The sequence below is a fragment of the Haliotis rubra genome, unplaced genomic scaffold (assembly GCF_003918875.1).
Source record: "Haliotis rubra isolate DU_JTF1 unplaced genomic scaffold, ASM391887v1 Scf354, whole genome shotgun sequence".
In the NCBI taxonomy this organism is placed as follows: Eukaryota; Metazoa; Mollusca; class Gastropoda; order Lepetellida; family Haliotidae; genus Haliotis; species Haliotis rubra.
The window spans coordinates 117099-139004 of NW_025767029.1; the positions used below are offsets into that span (position 1 = coordinate 117099).

Here is a 21906-nt window from a genome sequence, read left to right on the forward strand (position 1 = left end):
TGATGTTCTCCCACTACCTGGCCTCTACCAAATGGTCATCGGTGCTGTCCTGTAGATAACGTCTCCAAAAAGATGCACTGAGTTTCGATGAACATTTGAATTATCTTGCAGCTCCGTTTGGCATCATTCATTTTTGCAGCATACTCACAGCGCCTAGACAGTGGTTTCCGGCAGTGTGGCGGCATTGCGGTGCGTCATGGCGGTTACTAAAGTGTTTTTGCGGACACTTGATAACGTGGAAAAAATTAATTAGAGGCTGTTTTCATTCAAAACTTACGTGTGTGAGTATCATGCTCCAAACGAACGCGCGTATGTCCAAATAACTTGTGTGCCGTGCATGATTTTGTCTCAACAAGTTTTTTAACGGGGCTTCTGACAACACTAAATGCATAGGATAATTTTAAAACTGAACTTGGGGCTTTTGTGGCAGCACGTTTTGTAATATATAAGCATATGTTACTAAATTCTTGGGTCTCAAACTTACTCTGACTTGGATTTCATTTGAAGTTAGACAAATCGGCCCCTTTTCACTCATGTTAACCACAGTTATACGAGTGCTATGCCTCCGTGGCTTAAAGGATAGAACGTCTCCCCACAGTGACGCAGGTCGATGGTTCGATCTCTGCTGCATCATGCCAATAGACGTTAAATGATGGTGCTTCTTGTTACCCTGTCTGGGACCCGTGAAGATCAGGGGTAGAATAGGTCTTCAGCAACCCATGCTTGCCACAAAAGGCGACTATGCTTGTAAGAGGCGACTAACGGGATCGGGTGGTCAGGCTCGCGGACTTGGTTGACACATGTCATCGGTTCCCAATTGCGCCGCCATATAGCTGGAATATTGCTGAGTGCGACGTAAAGCGAAACTCACTCATTCACAGGGTAAAATATGGACTAGTCGACTCGGAGTAAGGTACACTGTGTGAGGGCGGGGTGTCCTTGTTAATGGTATCTCAAAGAGCTTGCACTGTAAAACCGGTACAAGTCTGGACTGAGCTATATAAGTGCAATGATCAAGAATGATACGATAAGCTCGTCCTATCAGAAGGTCCCACCACACCTGCAAGAATGAGGAAGAAAAGCTAGTGTTCAAATATTTCAACTTTCAAATCAATATTTCAAAGTGTTCAGCAATTTACTCTTTCGATATCTCAGGTGGGTAAACAATATCCTTATCTAACGTCCTCCAAGGCAGTGTCATTAAGTTAGATCTGTTTGTCAGATACGGGACCACAGTACGCGCAGTACGTGCAGTACGTTCACAGAGGTAACCTATCTAACTTCAATGTGATCGATTTGTGCCCTGCTTTTGGAATGTCATTTCTTTCACATGTTATGTAATGTCATGGAATTAAGGAGAGAGAGTTGACACTGTTTGAACAGTGTTTCACTTACTTTACAGTCGGTCATATGGAATACTGCAAGGGACATTCTCGCGAGCTCCCACGTTTGACAGTATTCCAAACGATCAGCTTGATGAGAAAGGAAATTCCGAAATAGGGAAGGTCCATGACATTTACCAGCACGTCACAAGCTCGTGGACAGACCAAGAGCTATAATCAGGACACGAACTAAATACTCTGGGTCTGTCTACGTCTGTCGTAATGTAAAGTGTACGTTGTTTTTGCTTACTTAAGTTTTGTCTTGATTTCATGATATTATTGTTTTCATGGTTTAGTACAGCGTGTGAGTGAGTGAGTGAATGAATGAATGTCGACGTAAATAATGCCTCCATAAGACTTAAACCTATACATGTGTATATGATTAAACTTACTATCAATATCAACATGAATGACAATAGTTTCTGAATCTAACTTTTCCTTACTGCAACAGGGACAATCTCATCTACATGGGACTAACAGGGACTCAGGAATATCATGTCGATTACAGAAAAGAATCGTAATCAGGGCTAATATATGAGAACCGAACCAGTCTCCTCGGATTCTGGCCCGACTGTGGGGTGCAATTATGCTCAGTGAATCTGTACATGTATGTGAACGGGTTAAGCAGGTATTCTTAGGTCAACGATGCAGGGATTTGACGATAGATCACCCTGCAACGCCACAACGATCGCAGCACAAAATATATAACATACTCCAAAAATATCAAACATTTATATAAACACATTGGTATAATTGTATTTGTCAGTGAGTGTATCTGTTGCATTTAGGTGTTTCATTTACACTTTGAACATCAGTACATTTGGTGTGGTGCTGTACAATATACGCAGTATTATGTTTATCAAAGGGGTCGATGAATTTGTGGGTTTAACAGAAAACTGAACGAGGTACTATTTATTAAAGCGAAGTACAAAAGGTGCTTTTCGTGAAACACAACATATTAAACGTAACAATGTAATAGCTTCCGGTAACTATTTCCTTATGATGAAATGCTTTCTGAAAAAAAGTATATTAAAATGATCATAGAAGTGCAACTGCGAGATTAATTGATTCCTAAATAGGTTCCATTTTTCAAGGTTTTCGTGAAACACAAAACATATTAAACAAAACAGTGTAATAGCTTCCCTCAACAATTTGCTTATTGCGAAATACTTTGCAAAAAAATATATTTAAATTGGCCATAGAAGTACAACAATGAGATTCCTTGAAAAAAAGCTTAGTTTAAACAGTGATAGATGTTTCCAAAAACCTTTATGTCGCTTATATATGTTTGTACATACTGCAATTTTTAAAATGTTGTTATATTATTTGTTTGAGAGACATACTTTGAATGCGCTTGAATCTCTCGAAATTGTAACTGTACGGGCATTTGCCTAATTCTGTGAAATGTAACCATTAGTGCTTGACAACGCATTCGGTATCAACGCGAATCACGTGATTGTTTTGTAGTCACATGATCACTTTTCAAAATGGCGCTGTCCTGTATGCAGATAGCTCTCATGATTGGGATGCTTGTTACTGGTAGCATAAACACGATCAGTAAAAAAGCACAGAATGATTGTGTGTATGTCTTTAAATCCATTTCACGTTTGGTGAAGGAATGACAATAGTGCACCTTTCCACTTACAGATTAGTTTACTTGACGTGTTGACGTAATATTCTCCTCACACGCCTCTTCCGTACAAAGTGATGTTTTTATTTTTGTTTCACAACCTTCTTTTTGATGACACTATGTATCTCGCATGACAAGCTTGTTTCACTGTCTGTTTCAGTCAACCCGTAAATACATTCCCCGTACATAGTTATCCCTAGTAGAACAACATGTTTACTATCATACAAGTATGGGAAGATTCTGTCAAATTCCAGTAGGTATTCATTGAAAAGTTAGAACAAAAATGTAAGTGATTTTTCTTTTCTTTATATATCAACGTATTGGTTTTTTAGAATTGTGACTTGGGTAACATTTTTGTTTTCTGTATATATAATAGATTATATGGTCTCTGGTTTTAACAAGTAAATCTTATTGGTATTTCACAGAATTATTCCAAGCTAGTATTATATAGAGGCGCAGCCACAAGTGAACATATCAACTTTGTCAGACCACTCGATGATCTACATATTATCTGACAACATTAACTAAATATTCTATTTATTCTATTTTGATAATTGTTTATAAATGACCGAGACATCAAGTAAGTCTGCATTTTATTATTATTTTATTATTATTAGTTCCAGGCAAAAGGGATATTCTACTCAGTGAAATAACATGTTATTCTACTCCGTGAACATTCCATTTTTATTTTCACCAATATTTACAGCATTTCACCCTTAAGAATATAATAAATAATAGTTTGACATGTTAGATGTGGTCGAATGCAACATACACAATCAGACATCACATCAGCAGCAGACACAAATGCAATTTAAATTTTGAATGCATTCATGATTTTCAATACTAGTTCAGTATTTTAAATTAATTTTGATATGCCCTGTCATTAGTACTACTAATATATTCATAAAGTATTGCCAGATCTTCAATACAATTGAATTTATACATCATTCCCCTGTCTTCAAATGTGTTTACGTTTATTCCTGTCTTATATGTACCTGTGAAGATCCGGGTTAGAATTGTTCTTCAGTAACCCATGTTTGTCATAAGAGGTGAATAACGGGATCAGGTGACCGGGCTCGCTGACACATGTCATCATATCCCAGTTGCGTAGATCGATGCATATGCTGTTGATCACTTGATTGTCTGGTCCAGATTTGATTTTTTACAGACTGCCGCCATATAGTTGGAATATTGCTGAGTGCGGTGTAAAACTATACTCACTCACTCACTGTCTTCTATGTCTCTTGTGTGTCAGTGCCCCAGGATACCCAGACAGAAGTGCCAACAGTACAACAACACCACATGACTTTGACCACCCCTGGTTTCAGACCTTCATCATGTTTATAGGTGAGTGCTATGCATTATCAGTGAGCGGACTGACTTGGACCTTCAGCTTTGTTGCAAGAGGCAAAGGCTTTCCTCTGCTTAACAATCATTGACAATGTAAAACCTGAAGCCACAGTGTTTTTCTTTTAGGTAAGCCTTACCTGTGTCATTTACTTAGAGAGTACAATAATCTGAACAAAAATAATTGAGAAATTATAACTTGACACAAAATGAATTGAATAAGGAGATACTTTTTCATCTTGCCTGATCATGCTGATCAATGCATAAAACATATCATAATGGTTAATGGTTAAATACTAGTAAAACATTTATAATGGTTCCCATGGGTTTGTGTTTATAACTACATCTTGTAAATGAACTTGGCATCAAGTTGCTGATTATAACTTTAGGCTTGTCAGAGGTGACAAACTTTAACATAATGCCGTTTAAACATTATTTGGGTGTGGTTACCTTGTCTTGTGGCTGAAATCTTTGGCTTTCATGCTGAAAACACTGGTTTGATTCCCATAACAGGAAACATCTCTTGGTACCGCTAGTTGTGATGCTGCTGCACGCATTAATTCATTCTCACTCACTCACTCACTCACTCACTCACTCACTCACTCACTCACTCACTCACTCACTCACTCACTCACTCACTCACTCACTCACTCACTCACTCACTCACTCACTCACTCACTCACTCACTCACTCACTCACTCACTCACTCACTCACTCACTCACTCACTCACATTACTGTGTTGGAGGAATAGGCATCTCATACAGCGGAGGGGATGATGATCAGTTCAACTCCTGGACAGATGTACCAGGTGTTTTAAAGAGTACTCAATAGGTTAAGGAACACCCAGCTGTCACAGTGCCTTCACTTGTGGTCATTTATAATAGGTTTTGTGTAGTAGAGGTGTGACGTTACAGACATTTCATGATACGATTCGTATCACGATATCTTGGAATCATATGATTTGATTCGATGCATATCGTGATATGCTATCTGTAGTTATTATGTATTTTAAGGTGTATTTTGATAGCAAGCAACAGTGTAAATTTTGACATAACTGTCAATTTCTAGTGAAAATGAACCATTTTAATGTCAACAATACGTAAAAGTATTGATATATTCATTATCAGATATAATATCACGATAGTCGATATTATAAGGGTAATGCTATTTTTTAGGGCATTATCATTTGCAGAAGCTCGAGGTCTTCTATTAACTGCCCGACGAAGGAGCATTACCATTATTATTGCTAAAAATACATGGAATTTGTGTTGAAAAGAAAAAGGAAACAATGAAGGAATTTGACTGTAAGTTTACTCAAAACCAACTTCTGACGGGGTTGACTGCCCGAATGCAATTACGTCATCGAACAATTCAGTGACGTCACAACAGAAAGTGACGATATTCGACCTTGGCCTTTGACAAGAACATAGCCTGCAACATGTCAAACTATGTCAGTGTTCGGTTTTGGTCCAACAACAACATTAATAGTGCAATTGTTAAGGTTAGCACCAGCAAGAAAGCCAATATTACCGCTATTTAAAGCGGGAATTCGGGTTGCTTTGACTTGTTTGAACCAGAATATCTGCCTGTCCAAAGCCAATGTCGAATGAACCTTAAGCCCACGCACCCACTATGATGTCACTTGACAACAGAACTGATAGTGGCCCGTCGTTAAGGTTGAGCGGTCCAATATCATTTGCAGAGGCACGCAAATTTCTGATAATGGGAGTGCCGTTTCATGATAATTCCATGTATTTTAGCTACAATATAATATATCGTCACAGCTCTATTGTGTAGTGTATATGTCATGCACATTGTTATCAACAGATTAATTTTAATTTGGAAAATAATGGGATATTGGAATTTTAGGCCTGCTTAAATTTGTACTATTTTTTTTTATGTTGTTAGCATGATGTGTCCGTGTTGTTTCAGGTGAAATGTTTTGTCTGTTTGGTTTATGTGTCATCAGAAGAAGAGAAAGAATTGCATATGCAAAAGAGGTATGTAGATGAGAACTGGTGTGAAATTGTGTGATTGCAGTTAATATATTAAATAATAATTACTATTATTACTCCAAATGAAATGTCAAGATCATCGTTTTCTACAATATCGGAACTTCAGTTATCAATTGTTTACAGTTTCATTATATATTTATATATTTCTATTCTATTCCATGGGGTGGCTATTGGGACTAGTAACATTCCTACAAGATACTTGCACAGATGACATTTTGTGTTGAACAACATATATGTACTTTAGGTGACGAGCCAGACACTTCCTCAAGCTCCCATTCGTCCTCTACAACAGAAAAGGTGAGACTGTCTCTAGGTTCAATAGGCAGTAGACATAGTAGACTACCGGCACAAGTTCCGGGAAACATTCTGAACAGCAGGTCACTCTTACAGCAACAAAGCAGAGGTACAGATAACATTATTGGTCATTGAGTTATGTACTCCCTCATCTCAATTGGGTATCCTAATTTTCCTTTGAGTAACCAAACAAATTATACTCACCTCACTCAAACACAATTGAGTATTTTGCCATTTTCCATTAATTGTAAAAATATAATAAAGTTGTGTACGCATGTAAGATCACATTTACTGGGTATTTACAAAAATTCAAGCGTACTTGTACGCAATAGACTTAATAGGAATTGAGTTTTCATATAAATATTTGCATAATTTACGCAGATACGCAGCTTATCTGTACCTCTGACAAAGGCACGCTGACCAAGTAGTATCAAGTAACACGGCACACACTGTTGGGGGACATCTAATACAGCACTAAGTCTCTCTCACTGCAATGAGGATTCAGTCATTGTTGAGATAAAAGAATTACGTTTGCAGTCAAATATTTAAAAGTACTTGGCCAAGTTGATTGGAAACTTTAAACCACTTTGAATATGTTTTTTCTTCTCTTAATTTTCTAAAATAGTTTCATTGGAAATTCCTTTATTATTATTGTCAGTGCCTGTGGTCCTTACAGTGAGCAGGTTTTTGGAACTCAGATGTCGAGTTTGTAAAATGTTCTCTGACTAGAATAATGACATTTGTGATAGTCATCTCTTAGGCAAGTATGATTAAACACAGCAAAGTAATTTTGCAGTAGCAAGATTAAAAACCGGTCTTTTATATAGGTTGGACTGACTGACTGACTGAGTTTGGTTTTATGCTGCTTTTAGCAATATTCCAGCAACATCACAGCAGGGGGACACCAGAAATGGGCTTCACACATTGTACCCATGTGGGGATTTGAACCCCACGGGATGACGAGCCAACACTTTAACCACTAGGCTACCCCACCCGCCCCTATATAGGTTGGAAGATGGGGTAGTTACAGTAGATGCCAGTTGTGTATCTGAGCCTAGATTTGCCTTATTTTGTTATTCTTGTGAAATGAAGATTAAGTAAATGTTTTAGAATGTAGGAAATTATTTGAATGTCACTGCTATACTAGATTCATAGTGTCTGAGACATTGTTAGCAATGATTGTATGTCTAGAACATTATCTATAAGGATTTCAGTCAAAGTCTGAAAGGAATACCTGAATATATTTACAAAGTGTCTATTCATGCCATAATTTTCATTGCAGAGTTTTTGAATTTATTCTGATTGTGCCGACCTTGTGTGACCTTTTCGGGACATCACTAGCTGGTAATTTTCCATTCTATGTTATTAATGATTAGGTTACAGATGGGAGTGAGCATGTTAAGGAAATTACACCACTTTTATCAATATCCCAGCCATCTGGGTGTTAGATGTGAAGATTGAACACTTTAACAAGAACCAATGCCATCAAATACAACAGAAGTACATAAAAAAATAGAATGAATTAAGCAAATATATGTTGCTTTGTGTGATAAAAGTAATGCAGTGCACATATTGCCAGGGAACCAGTCTATGAAAAGAGCTCAAAGTCAGTCAGCAATGTCTGGCAATGATGAAAACAATTCCATGAAGTTGATTTTTTTAAAGAGAGGCTTCATAAGACCAGGCCAGACCTTGCACATTCAAGCTGAAACAGAGACAGTTGTGTTGCAGGGATCGGCCTCCTGTATGTGGACGCCTCAGTCTGGCAGATGCTCAGAGGGTCCATCATCATATTTGCAGGGATTCTGTCGGTAGGTCCAGTGATTGACATCGCCAGGTAGCCATGGTAACAGCTATGCATAGAGGCAGGAGTAATTTGGCCTTTTTATGACTTGGTATAAAGTTTTCAAACATGTTGGATGGTTAAAATATTTATTACTAATTGCCTTCCCGAATCGAGGATTACTTGCCTTGCTCCCATCAAAGATTACTTGCCTACCCCAATCAAGGATTACTTGCCTTCCCCAATCAGGGATTACTTGCCTTCCCCAATCAAGGTTACTTGCCTTCCCCAATCAGGGATTATTTGACTTCCCCAATCAGGGATTATTTGCCTACCCCAATCAAGGATTACTTGCCTTCCCCAATCAGGGATTACTTGCCTTCCACAATCAAGGTTACTTGCCTTCCCCAATCAAGGATTACTTGCCTTCCCCAATCAGGGATTACTTGCATTCCCCAATCAGGGATTACTTGCCTTCCCCAATCAGGGATTATTTGCCTTCCCCAATCAAAGATTACTTGCCTACCCCATACAAGGATTACTTGCCTTCCCCAATCAGGGATTACTTGCCTTCCCAAGTCAAGGATTACTTGCCTTCCCCAATCAAGGATTACTTGCCTTTCCCCCAAATCAAAGATTACTTGCCTTCCCCAATCAAGGATTACTTGCCTTCTCAAGTCAAGGATTACTTGCCTGCCCTAAACAAGGATAACTTGCCTTCCCAAGTCAAGGGTTACTTGCCTTCCCCAATCAAGGATTATTTGCCTTCCCCAATCAGGGATTACTTGCCTTCCCAAGTCAAGGGTTACTTGCCTTCCCCAATCAAGGATTACTTGCCTACCCCATACAAGGATTACTTGCCTTCCCCAGTCAAGGACTGCATGCCTTCCCCAATCAGGGATTATTTACCTTCCCCAGTGAGGGATTACTTGCCTCTCAAGTCAAGGATTACTTGCCTTCCCCAATCAAGGTTACTTGCCTTCCCAAGTCAAGGATTACTTCCCTTCCCAAGTCAAGGATTACTTGCCTTTCCCCAAAATCAAGGATTACTTGCCTTCCCCTATCAAGGATTACTTGCCTTTCCCCCAAATCAAGGATTACTTGCCTGCCCTAAACAAGGATTACTTGCCTTCCCCAGTCAAGGATTACTTGCCTACTCAATACAAGGATTACTTGCCTTTCCCCCCAATCAGGGATTACTTGCCTTCCCCAATCAAGGATTACTTGCCTTCCCCATACAAGGATTACTTGCCTTCCCAAGTCAAGGACTGCATGCCTTCCCCAATCAGGGATTACTTGCCTTCCCCAGTGATGGATTACTTGCCTCCCAAGTCAAGGATTACTTGCCTTCCCTAATCAAGGTTACTTGCCTTCCCCAATCAAGGTTACTTGCCTTCCCAAGTCAAGGATTACTTGCCTTCCCCAATCAAGGATTACTTGCCTTCCCAAGTCAAGGATTACTTGCCTTCCCCAATCAAGGATTACTTGCCTTTCCCCCAAATCAAGGATTACTTGCCTTCCCCAATCAAGGATTACTTGCCTTCTCAAGTCAAGGATTACTTGGCTGCCCTAAACAAGGATTACTTGCCTTCCCAAGTCAAGAGTTACTTGCCTTCCCCAATCAAGGATTACTTGCCTTCCCCAGTCAAGAATTACTTACCTTCCCCAATCAAGGATTATTTGCCTTCCCAAGTCAAGGATTACTTGGCTGCCCTAAACAAGGATTACTTGCCTTCCCCAATCAAGGATTACTTGCCTTCCCCAATCAAGGATTACTTGCCTTCCCAAGTCAAGGATTACTTGCCTTCCCCAATCAAGGATTACTTGCCTGCCCTAAACAAGGATTACTTGCCTTCCCCAGTCAAGGATTACTTGCCTTCCCAAGTCAAGGATTACTTGCCTTCCCGAGTCAAGGATTACTTGCCTGCCTTAAACAAGGATTACTTGCCTTCCCAAGTCAAGGATTACTTGCCTTCCCTAAACAAGGATTTTGAAGAAGTCAAGGAAACTCTATTGAAGGAAGTGCGTAACGTGAAACATGAACTTGGAAATCAGATTACCACACTTTCTACCGAAGTCCGAGACCTGAGTAAACGCTTCGATAACCTGGAAATGAAGTTATCTAATCTTCAAAGCGACCTGGACAATGTACGTCACAACCAAGAACTCATGAACGAGGACGTCAGCCTGGTATGCGGAGAGGATGGACAACATGGAGCAGAAGGTCACCCAGTTCGACAGTGAGCTCGACAAGCTGGAGGCCTTCAGCAGGCGGGATAACGTCATCATCTACAACGTGGCGGAGGAGAGGCATACTGATTGTAAGTCCAAAGTGATCGATGTCTTGAATGAAAATGTAAAGACTAAAACATGGAATAATAATGATGTCGCCCGTGCCCATCGACTAGCAGCTCCCTGTAGTGATGGTTCAAAACCAAGACCGCTCATTGCCAAGTTACGTTTTAGTGAGGATAAGGTTGATATTTTGAAATCTCGAGCAGCACTGAAGTGTAACGGCTACGGCGTATCCAGTGATCTCACTGTCAGACAACGTGAACAGCTAAAGGACGCGAAGGAAAGGGAACTGATAGGATATTTCAAAAATGGAATGCTAATTACAAGGCCACGCGATGAAGAAACTCCACGCGAAACGGAGGCACCCGAGAGAACGAGACCACCAATGAGAAGTAAGTCTCAGCGCGGTGGACAGAAGAGGAGGTAGCAATCAGACCAGGCCCCAGATCCCTTCACTGAGGGAACTACGAACATAGACACCGGTAATACTAATCATGTGACTTTCTTATCTTGGAACAGTCATGGACTATTGAAGAAACTTGATGACAGTGATTTTATTGATTATCTTTATTCATTTCACGTTGTATGTTTGCTGGAAACATTCATAACAGACTTCATGAATATAAACTGGTTAACAGGATACCAATTGTTTTTTGCCCCAGCAGCTAAGCTGTCCACATCTGGCAGACACTCAGGTGGCGTGTGTGTATGTGTGAGACAGGACATTGCAAACAAATGTGTTGAACTGAAGACTGAAATCAACAATTTAGTGTGTTTGAAATTCCAGAGATCTGTATTTAATCTACCAAATGACTTATTTCTTGTTTGTATATATGTTCCCCCTGTCAATTCTCCATTTTATGACCGAAGTACTGATTCAAGATGTCTCATTGAAAGACTGGATTTGTTTTAGAAGGAAAAGGGCCCTACTTCAATTGCTCTCTGTTATACCAAAGTTGGGGGTTGTTGGTCCCAATATGTTTTTCAAATTGTTTGATTCCCAAGTACAGCCTATTCTTCTTTATGGGTCTGAAATTTGGGGCTATAAGGAATTTTATGCCATTGAAAAGGTTCACCTTCATGCATGTAAAAGGTTTTTAAATGTTGATATGTCTACCCCTAATAATATGGTGTGCGGTGAATGTGGGAGATTTCCTGTGTACATAATTTCGTACTCTTGCTGTTTAAAGTACTGGTGGACAGTAATAAATATGCCAGAACATCGTCTGCCCAAAAAAACCTACAATATGATTGTCCATCTTGATAATATTGGTAAAAATACTTGGGGCCCGTATTCGTAATCTTTTGGTTAGATACGGCTTTGGATTTGTTTGGTGATCCCAAACCCTGGGCGACGTTAATACATTTATCAAACACTTTCGTATCAGGGCTATCGATATCTTTAAACAAGACTGGCATTCATCTTTATATGAAAGTTCAAGATATGATTGTTATCATGAGTTTATATCTGTACTTGAACCTGAGTCGTATCTATACAACTTACGTAGTAAAATGCTTCGTAATGTTTTCATACGCCTGAGACTTGACCTAAATGATTTATATATCAATCAAGGGAGATATTCATCTATTATAAAATCACAAAGGTTCTGTCCATTTTGTAATACTGTAGAGAATGAATTACACTTTCTATTTCTTTGTCCTGCATATAATGATTTAAGGCAGCTGTATTTTCCACAATTGCTACAATCAAATATTAATGCTACAAAACTGTATTCAATACTTTCATGTAAAGCATCCCTATTACAATATAAGATAGCTCTATTTATTTATCACATGCTTATATTGAGAAGAGATTCAATGTAACGTGTATGTCGCATGTTGTATATGTTGTACATATCATTCATATTTATTTTGTATATGGGCCTCTGGCCTTCATGCAATAAACTGATTGATTGATTACTTGCCTTTCCCAATCAAGCATTATTTGCCTTCCCCAATCAAGCATTATTTGCCTTTCCCAATCAGAGATTATTTGCCTTCCCCAATCAGGGATTATTTGCCTTCCCCAATCAGGGATTATTTGCCTTCCCCAATCAAACATTATTTGCCTTCCCCAATCAAGCATTATTTGCCTTCCCCAATCAGAGATTATTTGCCTTCCCCAATCAGGGATTATTTGCCTTTCCCAATCAGAGATTATTTGCCTTTCCCAATCAAGCATTATTTGCCTTCCCCAATCAGAGATTATTTGCCTTCCCCAATCAGAGATTATTTGCCTTTCCCAATCAAGCATTATTTGCCTTTCCCAATCAAGCATTATTTGCCTTTCCCAATCAAGCATTATTTGCCTTTCCCAATCAGAGATTATTTGCCTTCCCCAATCAGGGATTATTTGCCTTCCCCAATCAGGGATTATTTGCCTTCCCCAATCAAGCATTATTTGCCTTCCCCAATCAGGGATTATTTGCCTTCCCCAATCAAGCATTATTTGCCTTCCCCAATCAGGGATTACTTCCCTTCCCCAATCAGGGATTACTTGCCTTTCCCAATCAACCATTATTTGCCTTTCCCAATCAAGCATTATTTGCCTTTCCCAATCAGAGATTATTTGCCTTCCCCAATCAGGGATTATTTGCCTTCCCCAATCAAACATTATTTGCCTTCCCCAATCAAACATTATTTGCCTTCCCCAATCAGAGATTATTTGCCTTCCCCAATCAGGGATTATTTGCCTTCCCCAATCAGGGATTATTTGCCTTTCCCAATCAGAGATTATTTGCCTTTCCCAATCAAGTATTATTTGCCTTCCCCAATCAGAGATTATTTGCCTTCCCCAATCAGAGATTATTTGCCTTTCCCAATCAAGCATTATTTGCCTTTCCCAATCAAGCATTATTTGCCTTTCCCAATCAGGGATTATTTGCCTTCCCCAATCAAGCATTATTTGCCTTCCCCAATCAGAGATTATTTGCCTTCCCCAATCAGGGATTATTTGCCTTTCCCAATCAGAGATTATTTGCCTTTCCCAGTCAAGCATTATTTGCCTTCCCCAATCAGAGATTATTTGCCTTCCCCAATCAGGGATTATTTGCCTTCCCCAATCAAACATTACTTGCCTTCCCCAATCAAGCATTATTTGCCTTCCCCAATCAGAGATTATTTGCCTTCCCCAATCAAGCATTATTTGCCTTCCCCAATCAGAGATTATTTGCCTTCCCCAATCAGGGATTATTTGCCTTCCCCAATCAGGGATTATATTCAACTGACCTACTCTCACATCAAGAGATTTGAGATATGTTATACATGTTTTTCAGTTTTTAGTTACTGAATATTATTTTCATATCAGTGTCATGTTTCAGAAAATATTTTTGAAAAGGAAACTGACGTGTATCCACTGGTCTGGGATGATTGTGACGATGTTTGGTCTGGTGTTGGTGGGATGTTCTAGTGTCTTCAAGAGTCAAGCTGGAACATCGGCATCCAACACTCTGCTTGGTAGGGAAACAGTCTTCCCAGCTGAGCCCATAACCTTGTTCCAGGCAGGGTTAGACATTGTGGTTTAACTCACATGTTAAACTTGTTTCTTGTTTTGTTATGACATAAATCTGTAATCTTCTATCAACTATAGTTTCATCTCTGAAACAGTAGACGAATGGAAAAGAAAAGCAAGGGAATTTGACCAACATTTCTCCAGTCGTTGTAGTGTGTGCTATTTCAGATGAATGTAGTTAAACTTCAATCTTGGTAGTCTTTAGGGACTGGCAACACTGGAGATCTATTAGAAGTAGTATTTTCCAACTTTCCCTGCCAAATTTCTGAGTTTAGAATCCCCCAATCCCTGCTTTGTGCAGCACAACAAGCTACAAACTCAGATGACTTGACACACTGGATCTGCACTATCCTAATTTTTACTAGACTCCAACAAGATGAATTTCTAATTATTGCCCATCAAGGGGTAGAGTGGGTAATGATTGCCCATCTTGGGCTAGAGTGAGTACTTATTGCCCATCTTGGGCTAGAGAGTAATTATTGCCCATCTTGGGCTAGAGTGAGTAATTATTGCCCATCTAGGTTAGAGTGAGTAATTATTGCCTGTATAGGACTAGTGATAGTAATTATTGCCATCTGGAGCAAGAGTGAGTAATTATTGCCCATCTTGGGCTAAAGTGAGTAATTATTGTCCATCTAGAGGTAGAGAGTAATTATTGCCATCTATGGGTAGATATGGTGCTTCTTTCAGGTATTGCCCTGATAGTCTCCAGTCAGATTGTCAGCGCCAGCCAAATGGTTATTGAAGAACTGTTTTTGAAGAAAAGAAATTTTCCCCCTTTACAGGTATTTTGTTTTGAATTTCCTGTCAATAATGTATATACTTGCATACATATTTTGTATTAATTATTTTTTTGCATATATTAATAATCTCATGTGGCATAGAAATACCAGATCAGAGCTTTCCTCCCAGACCACCTTGCTACCAAACATCCTGCATCAGTTTCATAAGACCCATGAAGGTCCGGGTTACAATATTGAGCTTCAGTAACCCATGCTTGTCGTAAGAGGCTACTAACAGGATCGGGTGGTCAGGTTCACTGACTTGTTTGACACATCATTGCATCCCAATTCCGTAGATCGATGCTCATGCTGTTGATCACTGGATTGTCTGGTCCAGACTGGATTATTTACAGTCTGCCGCCATGTAGCTGTAATATTGCTGAGTGCGGCGTAAGACTTAACTCAATCAATCACTTCCATACACCCTTGGTACCAAACATCCTACATCACTTCCAAAACCCTTCCACACTGCCAAACATCCTATCACATTTCCATTTACCCACCTTGGTACCAAACATCCAGCCTGACTTCCAAAACAAGTCCAGATATTTCCTCTGTTGTACTCTCCTCTGTTTTTCAGGTTGTTGGTATGGAAGGGACATTTGGTCTGCTCTTGATGATGTTTGTGAGTATGAAAATAATGGATTTCATGAGCAATTCTGTAACAACATTGCCAGAATTAAAACAAAATGTTTCAGTTTATGCATAGTTATCATGAGGATATATACAGCCCGTTTGGGTTCAAATGAGAATGATGAATGACTAAATAACTCAAAATAGGGATTAGTGCAGAAAACATAAATAAGACACATGGTTCTGAAACCTCTGTACTCAACAGAATCTGAAATCTGATGTTTTATGATCGATCACGGAATTTTTTTTAACATTGTTCTATTTTCATGATTAGGGATGACAAACGGCTGGTGGAACAGCACCGGCTGTTTCCCGACTATTGAGGGGCTGTGCTGAGGTGCACCTGAAGTGTGTGTCGGTGCTGTTTACAACTTTTTCCGTGATCGTTCATAAAACGATCCTGTTGGATACAGAGATTTCAGGACCACGTGTCTTATTTACGTTTTGTTCACTTATCCCTATTTTGAGTTATTTAATCATTCATCGTTCTCATTTGAACCCAAACTGATCCGTAAGTTGTTTTTCTTCATAGGAACTAGAGTTTCAGAGAGTGAGGGTAAAGCATATATTGGGCAGTTCTTAGTACAGAATAGGTCCTAATATGTTACAGTACCTCACAAAGAGACCGGTGCAGAATAGGGTCATGTTAGCATATGATTGTAGGCCATCAGTGTGGGTCCCTAGTTGTCTTCAATAGAAATTATAAGCACACAATTTGTCCCAAATACACTATTGTCTCCTGCGGTTCTAGATAGAGCAGATCCCCCAGTAGCCTATGATTGTTTCCTGTTGCTATGGATACCGGGTAGACAGATCCCCCAGTAGCCTATGATTGCCTCTTGTTGCTATGGATTCCAGGTAGAATCAGTTCCCCAGTAGCTATGATTGTCTCCTGTTGTTATGGATTCCAGGTAGAGCAGATCCCCCAGTAGCCTATGATTGTTTCCTGTTGCTATGGATTCCAGGTAGAACAGATCCCCCAGTAGCCTATGATAGTTTCCTGTTGCTATGGATTCAAGGTAGAACAGATCCCACCAGTAGCCTATGATTGTTTCCTGTTGCTATGGATTCCGGGTTGAACAGATCCCGCAGTAGCCTATGATTGTCTCCTTTTGTTATGGATTCCAGGTAGAACAGGTTCCCCAGTAGCCTATGATTGTCTCCTGTTGCTATGGATTCCAGGTAGAACAGGTTCCCCAGTAGCCTATGATTGTTTCCTGTTGCTATGGATTCCAGGTAGAACAGGTTCCTCAGTAGCCTATGATTGTTTCCTGTTGCTATGGATTCCAGGTAGAACAGATCCCCAGTAGCCTATGATTGTTTCCTGTTGCTATGGTTCAGCTATGGATTCCAGGTAGAACAGGTTCCTCAGTAGCCTATGATTGTTTCCTGTTGCTATGGATTCCAGGTAGAACAGATTCCCCAGTAGCCTATGATTGTTTCCTGTTGCTATGGATTCCAGGTAGAACAGGTTCCCCAGTAGCCTATGATTGTTTCCTGTTGCTATGGATTCCAGGTAGAACAGGTTCCCCAGTAGCCTATGATTGCCTCTTGTTGCTATGGATTCCAGTTAGACAGATCCCCCAGTAGCCTATGATTGTCTCCTGTTACTATGGATTCCAGGTAGAACAGATCCCCCAGTAGCCTATGATTATCTCCTGTTGCTGTGGATTCCAGGTAGAACAGGTTCCCCATTAGCCTATGATTGTCTCCTGTTGCTATGGATTCCAGGTAGAACAGGTCCCCCAGTAGCCTATGATTGTTTCCTGTTGCTATGGATTCCAGGTAGAACAGATCCCCCAGTAGCCTATGATTATCGCCTGTGCTATGGATTCCAGGTAGAACAGGTTCCCAATTAGCCTATGATTGTCTCCTGTTGCTATGGCTTCCAGGTAGACAGATCCCCCAGTAGCCTATGATTGTCTCCTGTTGCTATGGATTCCAGGTAGAACAGGTTCCCCATTAGCCTATGATTGTTTCCTGTTGCTATGGATTCCAGGTAGACAGATCCACCTGTAGCCTATGATTGTTTCCTGTTGCTATGAATTCCAGGTAGAACAGGTTCCGCAGTAGCCTATGATTGTCTCCTGTTGCTATGGATACCGGGTAGACAGATCCCCCAGTAGCCTATGATTGCCTCTTGTTGCTATGGATTCCAGGTAGAATCGGTTCCCCAGTAGCTATGATTGTTTCCTGTTGCTATGGATTCCAGGTAGAACAGGTCCACCAGTAGCCTATGATTGTCTCCTGCTGCTATGGATTCTGGGTAGAACAGGTTCCCCAGTAGCCTATTATTGTCTCCTGTTGCTATGGATTCTGGGTAGAACAGATCCCCCAGTAGCCTATTATTGTCTCCTGTTGCTATGGATTCTGGGTAGAACAGATCCCCCAGTAGCCTATGATTGTCTCCTGTTGATTCTGGGTCAAACAAGTACGCCATGCTTTCCCTAGTTGGGATTCGGAAGTTTGCAGTAGTCATTGGTTGAGAGGCAGTTCAACCTGGTGTTTGACAATGTCCACCAACTACTGCTTGATAAGACTGATGAACTGGTTGACAAGACTGATCTACTGGTTAACAAGACTGATCCACTGGTTGACAAGACTGATCTACTGGTTGACAAGGCCCACAACTACTGGGTAACAAGGCCCACAACTAATGGTTGACAAGGCCCACAACTAATGGTTGACAAGGCCCACAACTAATGGTTGACAAGGCCCACACCTACTGGGTCACAAGGCCCACAACTAATGGTTGACAAGGCCCACAACGACTGGGTCACAAGGCCCACAACTAATGGTTGACAAGGCCCACAACTAATGGTTGACAAGGCCCACACCTACTGGGTCACAAGGCCCACACCTACTGGGTCACAAGGCCCACAACTAATGGTTGACAAGGCCCACAACTAATGGTTGACAAGGCCCACACCTACTGGGTCACAAGGCCCACAACTACTGGGTCACAAGGCCCACATCTAATGGTTGACAAGGCCCACAACTACTGGGTCACAAGGCTGACATTACTGGGTGATTAGCTCTGCAAGGGTAGCTATATTGCTAAGGCCAACAAACTGACAAGGTGGACCTAGTGTGCTGACCAAAAACAGTTACCTACAGGGAGACAAGACCAGCAGAGCGGTTCTTCCTGAGGGACACGACTGACATGTTCCCTCCATTGTGTTACATGACCGCAAGACTGACATGGTCGACTCTGGTGTTTCAGATTGTGCTCCCTGCCATGTACTTTATCCCGGGGAAGCAGGTCAACAACAGCTATGAGAACAGTCTCGATGCTCTCTACCAGATAGGAAACAGCCCTCGTCTCCTGATATTCTGTCTGCTGTACCTCATCTCAATTGCATTCTACAACTACTTCGGGTTGTCTGTGACCAAGTCACTCACAGGTAATACTATCCAGGTGTATACTGCAGTACCTCATCTCAGTTGCATTCTGTAACTACTTTGGGTTGTCTGTGACCAGGGGGCGGTGGGGTAGTTTAGTGGTTAAAGCGTTGGCTCGTCACGCCGAAGACCCGGGTTCGAATCCCCACATGGGTACAATGAGTGAAGCCCATTTCTGGTGTCCCCCGCTGTGATATTGCTGGAATATTGCTAAAAGCGGCGTAAAACTAAACTCAGTCAGTGTCTGTGACCAAGTCACTCACAGGTAATATAATCCAGGTGTATACTGCAGTACCTCATCTCAATTGCATTCTTTAGCTACTTCAGGTTGTCTGTGACCAAGTCACTCTCAGGTAATACGATCCAGGTGTATACTGCAGTACCTCATCTCAATTGCATTCTATAACTACTTAGGGTTGTCTGTGACAAAGTCACTCACAGGTAATATAATCCAGGTGTATACTGCAGTACCTCATCTCAATTGCATTCTATAACTACTTCAGGTTGTCTGTGACCAAGTCACTCACAGGTAATATAATCCAGGTGTATACTGTATGTTTGAAAAGATTTGTAAAACAATGTGTTTAATGTTGTTGTACAATGTGTGTAATGTGTTGTATTCAATGTGTGTAATGTGTTGTACAATGTGTGTTCCAGCTGTACATCGGACGCTGATTGATGCGTGTCGGACCATGCTGGTTTGGGGAGTAGATCTGTTCATCTTCTATGCATTCGACAAGGTAAATTATATTCAAAAGGCAAGAATCAGTTGTATTACATGGCTCTGGAATTATTCAGTTACTTTCCTTCATGTGTATTATTCAATATTAACACCAGTGATTGAAATTATGAGCAACTGATTGTATAACCACACAAAAATAATAATCCATGTGGGAATTCTCTGTTAGTATAGATTCCCAACCTATACTGGCGGCAACCAAACTGGTCAGGTGGTTAAGAGTCAGTTGATTGCATGTCCTCATACCTGACAGTGAGGAACAATGCTCTCACTATAAGTCACTGGATTGTCTTGTTCAGATTTCAGCTTTTACAGTCCGTTGTCATACAGCTGGAATATTGCTGTGGGTGGCTTTAAAGAAAAAAAACCGAGAACTAATTCAGTTGACCAAAACACCAAAGGGGACAAGCTTACCAACTAAGATAAAATCTTACAAGTTACAGTTATGCCAACCAGGTCATCTAGTCTACCCCAATCCTCATAGTCACCTGTAAAGATCCGGATTAAATTGATATTCAGCAACCCATGCTTGTCGTAAGAGGCGGCAAACAGGATCGGGTGGTCAGGCAGGCTGACTTGGTTGACATGTCATCATATCCCAACTGCGTTGATTGATGCTCATGATGTTGATCACTGGATTGTTTGGTCCAGACCTGGTTATTTACAGATGGACGCCATATAGATGGAATATTACTGAGTGCAGTGTTCAACAATAACAAACAAACATCATAGTGTCCATGAAATAAAATTTTCTAGAATAATCTGTCAACTTTCACAATTCTTTTCTTCATTGCAGAACTTTGGGGAGCCATTTGACAAGACATATGGACTGTTGCAAGGTAACACTCTGGCACCATGGAACAAGCATAAGACCTTTCATTTCAGTATATTATCCCACAAACAGTTACAGTTGACAACATATCATAGATAACTGTGATATTGGTTTTAAACCGATATGTGGAATTAATTATCATGATTATGTTTTATTGTGTTTTGCATCTTGTCTGGTCAGGGACAATTTTCGATTAGCTGTAGCTGGGAGTAAAAACTTCATATTCAACATGACACTGTTCTGGGTGTTAAGAATCTTCTACAAATATATTTCAGTTGATGGGTTCTTCTTCTTGATGATTGGCACAGCCCTGTACAACAACCTGCTGGACTTCTCCTGGTTACCCTGCTGTCAGACAGGCCAGGAGATGCAGAACATCCGCCCTGAACAGCGACACATTCAGGGGGCCGAGGAATCCTACTCCTCTGTCGATGAACGCTCTCGACTGCTGGACGACAATAAGCGTTCATATGACTAGGCAGCTGGATGACAAGCGATCATATGACTAGGCAGCTGGATGACAAGCGATCATATGACTAGGCAGCTGGATGACAAGCGATCATATGACTAGATAGCTGTAAAACGCGCAGTCAGCACTCACTGGAGATACGTCATCGTAGGTCTGTAGGTTCAGCTTGGTCCCTGCACCCATGATGAGGATCAGGTGTTTACAGTGTGGACCTGGCTGATTGAGAGTCTACATTCCCCATCCCATCATTGTCAATCACTACTCGTGCCTTCAGTCACTGGTTTGGCAGGTTCAGCCCACCAAGAAGGAATATTGCTAACTGGGGCTTAAAACAACATTCTCATTTGTGAAAATTAACACTGCAAAGTTTTTGTAAAACAAAATGGGTTTGGATTAACACTCTTGGTTCTATAATGTATTACAGGATGATTCCAGCTGATCAGAGTTGTCCAGTTCCTCTATGATCTCATATCAGACAAGTGATCTGTCCCCTCAAATTGAACCGAAAAACCGTTCTTAATCCATATTCTTGCCATAGGAAATTCTATGTACAACAAAACCCTGACAGCTTAAAATGTTCTCCAATCACTTGTTACTTGGATTCTCGACGTTTGATAACTTTTAGCAATATTCCAGCAATATCATGGCAGGGAACACCAGAAATGGGCTTCATACATTGTACCCATGAGGGGAATTGAACCCAGGTCTTCAGTGGGATGAGCTTTACCAACTAGGCTACCCTAGATTTTGTAACTCACCATGGTGCCCAGGGTGCACTCATCAGTGGACTT

General features: G+C 40.7%; 1 protein-coding gene across 3 annotated transcripts; it reads left to right on the plus strand.

Annotated features, from left to right (window-relative positions):
- Positions 1 to 2868: 2868 nt before the first annotated feature.
- On the plus strand, positions 2869 to 21906 carry LOC124285186 (solute carrier family 35 member F6-like). 3 transcript variants are annotated; one of them, XM_046721372.1, is made up of 14 exons: positions 2869 to 2964; positions 4268 to 4359; positions 6293 to 6360; positions 6620 to 6672; positions 7952 to 8013; positions 8401 to 8480; positions 14068 to 14203; positions 14949 to 15043; positions 15621 to 15665; positions 18897 to 19077; positions 19733 to 19815; positions 20611 to 20653; positions 20922 to 21124; positions 21187 to 21906. In XM_046721372.1, the coding sequence occupies exons 1-13, from the start codon at positions 2870 to 2872 to the stop codon at positions 21122 to 21124; spliced, it is 1236 nt and encodes a 411-aa protein (XP_046577328.1). In that variant the 5' UTR covers position 2869; the 3' UTR covers positions 21187 to 21906. The 3 variants fall into 3 exon arrangements, with proteins under 3 accessions (XP_046577328.1, XP_046577329.1, XP_046577330.1); XM_046721373.1 differs by having other exon boundaries at positions 21218 to 21906; XM_046721374.1 differs by having other exon boundaries at positions 2880 to 2960.

Bases quoted from the DNA above. Each gene is read 5' to 3' on its own strand.
- LOC124285186 (XM_046721372.1), top strand. From the start codon at position 2,870: ATGGCGCTGTCCTGTATGCAGATAGCTCTCATGATTGGGATGCTTGTT. The intron at 4,360-6,292 runs GTGAGTGCTATG...GTGTTGTTTCAG, and splicing joins GACCTTCATCATGTTTATAG to GTGAAATGTTTTGTCTGTTT. The intron at 6,673-7,951 runs GTGAGACTGTCT...TTTTCATTGCAG, and splicing joins CGTCCTCTACAACAGAAAAG to AGTTTTTGAATTTATTCTGA.